This window comes from Mesoplodon mirus, assembly GCF_964341445.2.
Source record: "Mesoplodon mirus genome assembly, chromosome: 12".
Classification (NCBI taxonomy): Eukaryota; Metazoa; Chordata; class Mammalia; order Artiodactyla; family Ziphiidae; genus Mesoplodon; species Mesoplodon mirus.
Window position 1 is genome coordinate 70,099,610 of NC_138988.1, and position 12,123 is coordinate 70,111,732.

At 40.3% G+C, this 12,123-nt stretch overlaps 1 protein-coding gene across 1 annotated transcript in view; it reads left to right on the plus strand.

Annotated features, from left to right (window-relative positions):
- The window catches only part of CMTR1 (cap methyltransferase 1), a 63,371-nt gene that overhangs the window by 28,739 nt on the left and 22,509 nt on the right, over positions 1-12,123 (plus strand). The window contains exons 11-13 of the mRNA XM_082639887.1: positions 835-931; positions 1,254-1,386; positions 2,077-2,256. Coding sequence (XP_082496013.1) covers positions 835-931; positions 1,254-1,386; positions 2,077-2,256 — 410 coding nt within the window. The remainder of the gene's footprint in view (positions 1-834; positions 932-1,253; positions 1,387-2,076; positions 2,257-12,123) is intronic.

Sequence of the window (12,123 nt, forward strand, 5' to 3'; positions counted from 1 at the left end):
CACACTATTGTGAGACAGATCTCCAAAACTTTTTCATTTTGCAAAATTGAAACTCTGTACCCATTAAACAACAACTCCCCTCTCTTCCTATCACAGCCCCTCTGGCCTCCTTCACTTCTGTGTGAGCATGGCTGTCTGCTCCCTGCTGGGATCTCACAGAGAGGGAGACCACTCCAAGGATAGCAGTGTACATTCTTTGAACAAACACCCTGGCCAGAGAGACTGCCAGCTGGAGGGAGAGGCTCCATGGTCTTGGGACAGGAAAGGGGGTTTTGTGAATAAATCCTTGGTCCGCAGAGAAAGAGATTACTGTGACTGTCAGAGTTATGCTAACTTTTCTCCTGTCACCAGACTGGGGCCTCTTCGGTGGTCAGCCCACGACTGAGCGAGCCCATTGCAGAGTTTCAGGCCACATGTACTCCCTGGGTCTCACTGGATTCACCAGGGCATTCAGTTTCCTATCTTGTAGTTGGCCTGTGACTAGCGTATTTTGCCTCTGTTCTGCCGTACTCTTCCCTTGGATTCCCATGTGAGTTTTAAAATTTTCTTGACCATCTCCTTGGAGGAGCAGACTTGGTTCCATCCCCGGGAGTGATAGAGCAGGAAAACAGCACTGGCTCAGTAGTCAGGCCTGGGTCCCAGGTGCTGTCTTCACCACAGTGAGCCATGTGACCACGCCAAAGAATCTATAAACACCAAGCTGTATCTTTATCAGTCAGATGGTGGAGATCAATGAAAACACTTCAAGAAATCTCACAGAAGATGAGGTAGGGGTACTCTTTTCAGTCCTCATCACTTCTCTTTTCTACCCTGATCCTTGTGCTCTCGTTTCAGGGTTTCTCAGTGGAGGGACAGGAGAACCTGCAGGAGATCCTCAGCAAACAGCTGCTGCTCTGTCAGTTCCTCATGGCGCTGTCCGTTGTCAGGACAGGTGACACTGCCTCTGCTGTCTCCCCACCCAGACCCACCTCTTAGAGGCCCTGTTGGACAAGAGCATGTATAGGGGTTGGCTTGGAAGTTAAAAAACAATCTGCTTATATTAGGTGACAGGTGGCTGAATGAGGAATTTAGGGGGAAAAGTGCCATAGAATCCCCAAAGTCCCCTCTAAAACTGAGTCTTTCCCTTATATTGCCTGTGACTTTAATGGACCCAGCTGCTGGGTCCCTGACTTCATCATACTCCCTGAGACTGCCTTACCCACCTTGTGGAATAGAAGCTGCTGACTGCTACTGGTGTTTTCTCTCTCATCTAGGAGGCCACTTCATCTGTAAAACCTTTGACCTCTTCACACCTTTCAGTGTGGGGCTCATCTACCTGCTGTACTGCTGCTTTGAACGAGTATGTCTCTTTAAGCCGATCACCAGCCGTCCTGCCAACTCAGAGAGGTGAGGCTTTCCTCTCCATTTTAATCAGACTAGTTGGCTAAATGTCAGAACAGCAAATCCTGGTGCATCTCTGGCATGACCACTCAAGCTACATTAAAAACCTTGACTTAAAAAAAAGTGATTGGAGCCAAGAGGAGTCAGGATTTGGATTTTAATGGTTCTTCAATGTACCCGTCAGCCTCTGCCTCCTTTTCCACACACCCTATTCACCACACTTACGTGGGCAACCCTTGGCTTGGCCCGGGAGGGAGAAGGAGACCAATAGAACGGTCACCTGGAGGGACTAAGTGAGCCACTAACCACAGTCACTGTTGGCATCCCAGGTGGGACACAGTGTCCATACACGATGTGCGAGAAGATGTGGCCAATCCGAATTTCTAAGTGGCTTGTTAAAAACACAGATTTCTGGGCCCTGTCCCTGGAGAGTCTGGTTGTCTTTAACTTAACAGACTTCCCAGGTGACGGTGATGCAGCCAACCTGTCACAGGGCAGTTGGGAACCACAGCCATAGAGAGTAGAAATACAGCCCAACATAAAAAGAAAGGATTTGAGGTGAACTTTGCAACACACAGCACAGACTGTGCTGTTCTTTGTGCATAGACAAGAGCTTCACGACTCAGCAAGGGGATTGGGGACGGGAAAAGTGAGAGAAGCCCTTGCTCAGGGGAGTGACAGTATATCTCCTGCCAGGTATGTGGTGTGCAAGGGCCTGAAGGTGGGCATCGATGACGTGCGGGATTACCTCTTCTCAGTCAATATTAAACTCAACCAGCTGCGGAACACCGATTCCGACGTGAACCTTGTGGTCCCCTTGGAGGTGATCAAGGGAGACCATGAATTTACTGACTACGTGATACGGTCCAATGAAAGGTAAGCAAACCAATCTGTTTTTTTCTTTGTTTCTTTTTTTTTTTTTGCTGGCACCACTGGGCTATCAAGAAAGACCAGAGAATGAAGGACTGAATGACCGGCTGTTGGTATCACTTTGTTAATTTTGAAAAATTGGTAACTGGGATTGGTCTGCTCATTCCAGGGCTCCCTGGGACTTTGGGTACCTTGAGGACTTTCATCCTGCTCCCATGCCCTGTCACAAGGGTGGCCAGTGGGAGCCTGGCTGGCATACCCCTGCCCATGGGAGCCTGAGTATGATAGTGAAACCTGACAGAGAGCAGACTTGTTCTGTGTCCTCAGAGGAAGGAGTAATCTCCCTTTAATTGCTTCCATTTGTAAAAGGCCATCATAGTTTGTTGCCCTGTGAAGTCCCCTTGTTGGAAGCAAGAGATGGCTGGAAAGCAAATATATAACATGCTTTGGAAATTTCTGTTACCAAAGCTTTTGCCAGTCCATGAGTTCCCCAGATAGGCCATGTGAATGCTGGTTTTTGGTTTTTTTTTAACCTTCATTAATTGTTTTCCCCCTTCCCCATTAGTGGTGATAATTTAAAGTTGTGACAGTTGGCTCAGTTTGCTAAGTGGGCAAGCCTTATTGAACAGTTTTCTAGATAGGTTGGAGAGTTGTATAGTGGCAATGAATCAATAGAAGTGCTTTCTTAGGGGGGCCAAACAGGTGTTGTAAAGGTCATTCTAAGAGTACAATCCCAAGTCTCCCAGAGAAGTTCCTTCCATGTCCTGGCTATAGTAAATAGAGCTGCAGTGAACATTGTGGTACATGACTCTTTTTGAATTATGGTTTTCTCAGGGTGTATGCCCAGTAGAGGGATTGCTGGGTCATATGATAGTTCTATTTTTAGTTTTTAAAGGAACCTCCATACTGTTCTCCATAGTGGCTGTATCAATTTACATTCCCACCAACAGCACAGGAGGGTTCCCTTTCTCCACACCCTCTCCAGCATTTATTGTTTGTAGATTTTTTGATTATGGACATTTTGACTGGTGTGAGGTGATACCTCATTGTAGTTTTGATTTGCATTTCTCTAATGATTAGTGCTGTTGAGCATCCTTTCATGTGTTTGTTGGCAATCTGTATATCTTCTTTAGAGAAATGTCTGTTTAGGTCTTCTGCCCATTTTTGGATTGGGTTGTTTGTTTTTTTGATATTGAGCTGCATGAGCTGCTTGTAAATTTTTTTTTTTTTTTAGCAAGTGAATAATTTATTTGTTGTAAATGTACACACCTATTCTTTTTTTTTTTTTTTTACATCATTGACATCAGCATCTTTATTGTTATTCTTTTCTTTCATTTAACAGAATTTTCCAGGTTACAATGTTTTTACTTCCATTTACATTGTATGAGATACAGCACCTAACATTCTAATAAGACACTATCATAAGAAAAGTCCATCCCAAGACACAATTATTCATTATATAGCATTGAGACAATTTTCTTTTTTTTTTTTTTTATTAGTTTCTGCTTTATAACAAAGTGAATCAGTCATACATATACATCTGTTCCCACATCCCTTCCCTCATGCATCTCCCTCCCTCCCACCCTCCCCATCCCACCCCTCCAGGCGGTCACAAAGCACTGAGCTGATCTCCCTGTGCTCTGCGGCTGCTTCCCACTATCTATCTACCTTACGTTTGGTAGAGTATATATGTCCATGCCTCTCTTTCGCTTTGTCACAGCTTACCCTTCCCCCTCCCCATATCCTCAAGTCCATTCTCAAGTAGGTCTGTGTCTTTATTCCCGTTTTGCCCCTAGGTTCTTCATGACATTTTTTTTTTTTAATTCCGTATATATGTGTCAGCATACAGTATTTGTCTTTCTCTTTCTGACTTACTTCACTCTGTATGACAGACTCTAGGTCCATCCACCTCATTACAAATAGCTCAATTTCATTTCTTTTTATGGCTGAGTAATATTCCATTGTATATATGTGCCACATCTTCTTTACCCATTCATCCGATGGTGGACACTTAGGTTGTTTCCATGTCCTGGCTATTGTAAATAGAGCTGCAATTAACATTTTGGTACATGTCTCTTTTTGAATTATGGTTTTCTCAGGGTATATGCCCAGTGTGGGATTGCTGGGTCATATGGTAGTTCTATTTGTAGTTTTTTAAGGAACCTCCATACCGTTCTCCATAGTGGCTGTACCAATTCACATTCCCACCAGCAGTGCAAGAGTGTTCCCTTTTTTCCACACCCTCTCCAGCATTTATTGTTTCTAGATTTCTTGATGTTGGCCATTCTGACTGGTGTGAGATGATATCTCATTGTAGTTTTGATGTGCATTTCTCTAATGATTAATGATGTTGAGCATTCTTTCATGTGTTTGTTGGCAGTCTGTATATCTTCTTTGGAGAAATGCCTATTTAAGTCTTCTGCCCATTTTTGGATTGGGTTGTTTGTTTTTTTGCTATTGAGCTGCATGAGCTGTTTATAAATTTTTGAGATTAATCCTTTGTCAGTTGCTTCATTTGCAAATATTTGCTCCCGTTCTGAGGGTTGTCTTTTCATCGTGTTTATGGTTTTCTTTGCTGTGCAGAAGCTTTTAAGTTTCATTAGGTCCCATTTGTTTATTTTTGTTCTTATTTCCATTTCTCTAGGGGGTGGGTCAAAAAGGACCTTGCTGTGATTTATGTCATAGAGTGTTCTGCCTATGTTTTCCTCTAAGAGTTTGATAGTGTCTGGCCTTACATTTAGGTCTTTAATCCATTTTGAGTTTATTTTTGTGTATGGTGTTAGAGAGTGTTCTAATTTCATTCTTTTACATGTAGCTGTCCAGTTTTCCCAGCACCACTTATTGAAGGTGCTGTCTTTTCTCCATTGTATATTCTTGCCTCCCTTATCAAAAATAAGGTGACCATCGGGCTTCCCTGGTGGTGCAGTGGTTGAGAGTCCGCCTCCTGATGCAGGGGATGCGGGTTTGTGCCCTGGTCTGGGAAGATCCCACATGCCGCGGAGCGGCTGGGCCCGTGAGCCATGGCCGCTGAGCCTGCGTGTCCGAAGCCTGTGCTCCGCAATGGGAGAGGCCACACAGTGAGAGGCCCGCATACCGCAAAAAAAAATAATAATAAATAAGGTGACCATATGTGCGTGGGTTTACCTCTGGGCTTTCTAGCCTGTTCCATTGATCTGTATTTCTGTTTTTCTGCCAGTACCATACTGTCTTTTTTTTTTTTTTTTTAAATTTGTTTATGGCTGTGTTGGGTCTTCATTGCTGTGTGCAAGCTTTCTCTGGTTTCAGTTAGCGGGGGCTACTCTTCATTGCCGTGCGCGGGCTTCTCATTGTGGTGGCTTCTCTTGTTGTGGAGCACAGGCTCTAGGCACGCGGGCTTCAGTAGTTGCAGCATGTGGGCTCAGTAGTTGTGGCTGTGGGCTCTAGAGCACAGGCTTAGTAGTTGTGGCGCACAGGCTTAGTTGCTCCGTGGCATGTGGGATCTTCCCAGACCAGGGCTCAAACCCGTGTCCCCTGCATTGGGAGGTGGATTCTTAACCACTGCGCCACCAGGGAAGTCCCATACTGTCTTGATTACTGTAGCTTTGTAGTACAGTCTGAAGTCCGGGAGCCTGATTCCTCCAGCTCCGTTTTTCTTTCTCAAGATTGCTTTGGCTATTCGGATCTTTTGTGTTTCCATACAAATTGTGAAATTTTTTGTTCTAGTTCTGTGAAAATGCCATTAGTAGTTTGATAAGGATTGCATTGAATCTGTAGATTGCTTTGGGTAGTATAGTCATTTTCACAATGTTGATTCTTCCAATCCAAGAACATGGTATATCTCTCTACCTGTTTGTATAATCTTTAATTTCTTTCATCAGTGTCTTATAGTTTTCTGCATACAGGTCTTTTGTCTCCTTAGGTAAGTTTATTCCTAGGTATTTTATTCTTTTTGTTGCAGTGGTAAATGGGAGTGTTTCCTTAATTTCTCTTTCAGATTTTTCATCATTAGTGTATAGGAATGAAAGAGATTTCTGTGCATTAATTTTGTATCCGGCTACTTTACCAAATTCATTGATTAGCTCTATTAGTTTTCTGGTAGCATCTTTAGGATTCTCTATGTATAGTATCATGTCAACTGCAAACACTGACAGCTTTACTTCTTCTTTTCCAATTTGGATTCCTTTTATTTCTTCTTCTTCTCTGATTGCTGTGGCTAAATCTTCCAAAAGTGTGTTGAATAATTGGACTTCTTTTTGTTGAGCCACGCTGCCATCTGATATGGGTGTGTGTGGACGCATGGCAAAACTGGACTTCTCAATGCTCCCAACTGCACAGAGTGCTTAAGCAACCTGTAAATTGATTTGCATTTTTATTAAGTTGTAGGAATTATTTATATATTCTGAATGCAAGTCTGGTGTGTTGTGAATATCTTTCCCCAATCTGTGGTTTGCCTATTCATCTTCTTAATGGTGTCTTTTGATAAGCAGAAGTTAAAAAATTTTTTGAGTCCTTTTTTTTTTTTTTTTTTTTGTGGTACACAGTTCTCTCACTGTTGTGACCTCTCCTGTTGCGGAGCACAGGCTCTGGACGCGCGAGCCCAGCGTCCATGGCTCATGGGCCTAGCTGCTCGGACCGGGGCACGAACCCGTGTCCCCTGCATTGGCAGGTGGACTCTCAACCACTGCGCCACCAGGGAAGCCCTGAGTCCTTTTTTAAATTGTAAAATATACATAACGGGGCTTCCCTGGTGTCACAGTGGTTAAGAATCCGCCTGCCAATGCAGGGGACACAGGTTCGAGCCCTGGCCCAGGAAGATCCCACATGCCGTGGAACAACTAAGCCCATGCACCACAACTACTGAGCCTGAGCTCTAGAGCCTGCAAGCCACAACTACTGAGCCCACATGCCACAGCTACTGAAGCCTGCATGCCTAGAGCCCATGCTCTGCAACAAGAGAAGCCACAACAATGAGAAGCCCGCGCACTGCAATGAAGAGTAGCCGCCACTCACCGCAACTAGAGAAAGCCCGCGCACAGCAATGAAGACTCAACACAGCCAAAAATAAATAAATAAATAAATAAATATATATATATATATATACATAACATAAAATTTATCATTTTAACCCTTTTAAAATGTATAATTCAGTGGCATTAAGTATATTTACATTGTTGTGCAGCCATCACCACGATTCATTTCCAGAACTTTTTAACCATCCAAAGCAGAAACTCTCTACCTATGAAACAGTAACTCCCATTCCCCTTATCCCCAGCCATTGGTATCCTCCGTTATTTTCTATCTCTATGAATTTGCTTATTGCAGGTACCTCATATAAGTGCATTCATACACTAATTGTCGTTTTGTGTCTGGCTGTTTCACTTAGCATAATGTTTTCAAGATTGATCATGTTGTAGCATGTGTCAGGATTTCATTCCTTTTTAAAGGCTAATTAATAATTCATTATATGTACATACCACATTTTGTTTATCCATTCAGCTGTTGATGGACATTTGGGTTTTCCCCACATTTTAGCTATTGAGAGTAATACTGCCATGAATATTGGTGTGCAAAGTAACTGTTTGTGTCCCTGCTTTCAGTTTGTCTGGGTATACCTCTGGAAGTGGGATTGCTGCACCATTTTACATTCTCACCAGCAATGCACCAGGGTTCCAATTTCTTCACATCTTCTCCAACACTTTAGCCATCCTAATGGGTCTGAACTGGTCATTGTAGTTTTGGTTTGCATTTCCCTAGTGAGTAATGATGTTGAGTATGTTTTCATATGCAAATTGGCTGTTTGTATATCTTCTTTGGAGAAATGTCTATTCAAGTCTTTTGCCCATTTTTATTCTTAAAATTTTATTTTTTATTGAAGTATAATTGACTTACAATATCATATTAGTTTTAGGTATACAACATAGTGATTTGATATTTTTATACATTACAAAATGTTCACCGCAGTCTAGTTACCATCTGTCACCATAAAAAGTTATTATATTATTGACTATATTCTCTATGCTGTACATTGCATCTTATGACTTATTTATTTTATAACTGGAAGTTTGTACCTCTTAATCTCTCTCTCTGACTTCACTCATTGCCCCCCACTCCCCTCCCCTCTGGCAACCACCAGTTTGTTCTCTGTATCTATGAGTCTATTTCTGTTCTGTTCTGTTTGTTCATTTGTTTTGTTTTTTAGATTCCACATAAGTGAAGTCATACAGTATTTATCTTTCTCTGACTTATTTTACTTAGCATAATACTCTCTAGGTCCATCCATGTTGTTGCAAATGGCAAGATTTCATTCTTTTTTATGGCTGAGTAATATTCCTTTGTGTATATATACCACATCTTCTTTATTCATCTGTTGATGGACACTTAGGTTGCTTCTGTATATTGGCTATTGTAAATAATGCTGCAGTGAACATAGGGGTGCATGTATCTTTTTGAATTAGCGTTTATGTTTTCTTCAGAAAAATAGCCAGGAGTGGAATTGCTAGATCATATGGTAGTTCTATTTTTAATTTTTTGAGGAGCCTCCATACTGCTTTCCATAGTGGCTGTACCAATTTACATTCCTACCAGTAGTGCACAAATGTTCCTTTTTCTCCATATCCTCGCCAACACTTGTTATTTGTTGTCTTTTTGATAACAGCTATTCTGATGGGGAGGTGATATCTCATTGTGGTTTTGATTTGCATTTTCTTGATGATTAGTGGTGATCTTTTCATGTGTTTGTTGTCCATCTGTATGTCTTCCACAGAAAAATGTCTATTCAGATCCTCTGCCCATTTTTTAATCAGGTGTTTTATTTTTAAATTGAAGTATAGTTGATTCACAATGTTGTGTTAGTTTCTAGTGTACAGCAAAGTGATTCAGTTTTATATATATATATAACATGTGTATTTTTCAGATTCTTTTCCATTACAGTTTATTATAAGATATTGAATATAGTTCCCTGTGTTATACAGTAGGACCTTGTTGTTTATTTATTTTATATAGTTTATATTTGATAATCCCAAACTCCTAATTTATCACTCCCCTCCTCTTCCCTCTTGGGTAACCGTAAATTTGTTTTCAGTGTCTTGTGAGTCTATTTCTGTTAGTCTGTTTTGTAAACAAGTACATATGCATAATTTTTTTAGATTCCACATATAAGTGATATAGTATGAATTTGTCTTTGACTTACTTAGTATGATAATCTCTAGGTCCATCCACGTTGCTGCAAATGGCATTATTCTTTTTTTATAGTTGAGTATATTCCATTATGTATATATATACACCACATCTTCTTTATCCATTCATCTAGGTGTTTATTTTTTTTTGATGTTGAGTTGTATGAGTTCTTTATATATTTTGGATTGTAACCCCTTATCAGATATATTGTTTGCAAATATCTCCCTCCCATTGCTGTGCAAAAGCCTTTTAGCTTTTGATGTAGTGCCATTTGTTTATTTTTGTTTCCCTTGCCTAAGGAGACATATCAAAAAAAAATTGCTAAGACTGATGTCAAAGAGCATACTGCCTGTGTTTTCTTCTGGAAGTTTTATGGTTTCAAGTCTTACTTATATTTAAGTCTTCAATCTATTTTGAGTTTATTTTTGTGTATGGAGTGAGAAAGTAGGCCAGTTTGATTCTTTGGCATGTAGCTATCCAGTTTTCCCAACACTGTTTATTGAAGAGGCTGTTTTTTCCCCATTGTATATTCTTGCCTCCATTGTCATAGATTAATTGACCCTATTTCCCTAGTTTGAAATTAGGGAGTGTGACACCTCCAGCTTTGTTCTTCTTCTGAAGGTTGTTTTGGATATTTGTGGTCTTTTACGGTTTCACACAAATTTTAGAATTATTTGTTCTAGTTCTGTGAAAAATGCCATTGGTATTTTGATAAGGATTGCACTGACTCTGTAGATTTCCTTGGGTAGTATGGTCATTTTAACAATATTCTTCCAACCCACTGGAATCCATTCTTCCAATCCAATATTCTTCCATCCAAATGGAAAGTATATCTTTTCATTTGGTTTTGTTATCTTCAGTTTCTTGAATGAATCAACGTCTTATAGTTTTCTGAGTACACGTCTTTTTACCACCTTGGTTAGATTTATTTGTAGGTATTTCATCTTTTTGATGCAGTTGTAAATGGTATTGTTTTCTTAATTTCTCTTTCTGATAGTATGTTGTTAGTGTATAGAAATGCAACAGATTTCAGTATATTAATTTTGTATCCTACAACTTTACTGAGTTCATTTATTCTAATAACATTTTGGTGGCATCTGTAGGATTTTCTGTATATAGTATCATGTCATCTGCAAACAGTAACAATTTTACTTCTTCCTGTCCAGTTTGGATACCTTTTATTTCTTTTTCTTGTGTGATTGCTGTGGCTAGGACTTCCAATATGATGATGTTGGGTAAAAGTGGCGAGAGTGGGCACTCTTGTTTTGTTCCTGATCTTAGAGGAAAGATTTACAGCTTTTCACTGTTGGGTATGATGTCGGCTGTAGGTTTGTCATCTATGGCCTTTATTATGTTGAGATATGTTCTCCCTACCAACTTTGTTGAGAGTTTTTTTCATCATAAATGGATGTTGAGTTTTGTCAAAAACTTTTTCTGTATCTATGGAGATGATCATACGATTTTTATTCAGTTTGTTGATGTGATGTATTATGTTGATAGATTTGAAGATATTGAACCATCCTTGCACCCCTGGGATAAATTCCATTTGATCATGGTCTTAATCTTTTTTTTTTTTAAGATGTTGGAGGTAGGAGTTTATTAATTAATTTATTTATTTTTGCTGTGTTGGGTCTTTGTTTCTGTGTGAGGGCTTTCTCTAGTTGGGGCAAGCGGGGGCCACTCTTCATCGCAGTGCACAGGCCTCTCACTATCGTGGCCTCTCTTGTTGCGGAGCACAGGCTCCAGACACGCAGGCTCAGTAGTTGTGGCTCACGGGCCCAGTTGCTCCGCGGCATGTGGGATCCTCCCAGACCAGGGCTCGAACCCCTGTCCCCTGCATTAGCAGGCAGATTCTCAACCACTGCGCCACCAGGGAAGCCCCAGTCTTAATCTTTTTAAAGCATTGTTGAGTTCAGTTTGCTAATATTTTGTTGAGAATTTTTACATCTGTGTTTATAATTGATATTTAGCCTGTAATTTTCTTTTTTTGTGGTGTCTTTGGTTTTGGTAGCAGGGTGATGCTAGCCTAGTAGAATGAGTTCAGAAGCATTCCTTTCTCTTCAGTTTTTTAGAGTAGTTCGAGAAAGAGGTATTAACTCTTCTTTAAATGTTTGTTAGAATTCACCTGTGAAGCTGTCTGTCCTGGACTTTTGTTTGTTGGGAGGTTTTTTGTTTGTTTGTTTTTACTGATTCAGTTTTATCATTGGTAATCACTGTTCATATTTTCTATTTCTTCTTTTTAAAAAATTTTATTGAAGTATAGTTGATTTACAGTGTTATGTTTCATTTCTGCTATACAGTAAAGTGACTCAGTTACACATATATATACTCTTTTTTATATTCTTTTCCATTATGGTTTATCATAGGATATTGAATATATTTCTGTGTGCTATACAGTAGAACCTTGTTGTTTGTCCATCCTATATATAATAGTTTGCACCTGCTAATCGCAAACTCCCAATCCTTCTCTCTCCCTCTGCACTCCCCCCTGGCAACCACAAGTCTGTTCTCTATGTCTGTGAGTCAGTTTGTGTTTCATAGATATGTTCATTTGTGTCGTATTTTAGATTCCACATATAAGTAATATCATATGGCATTTGTCTTTCTCTTTCTGACTTACTTCACTTAATATGATAATCTCTAGGTCCATCCGTGTTGCTGCAAATGGCATTATTTCATTCTTTTTAATGGCTGAGTAATATTCCATTATATATATAT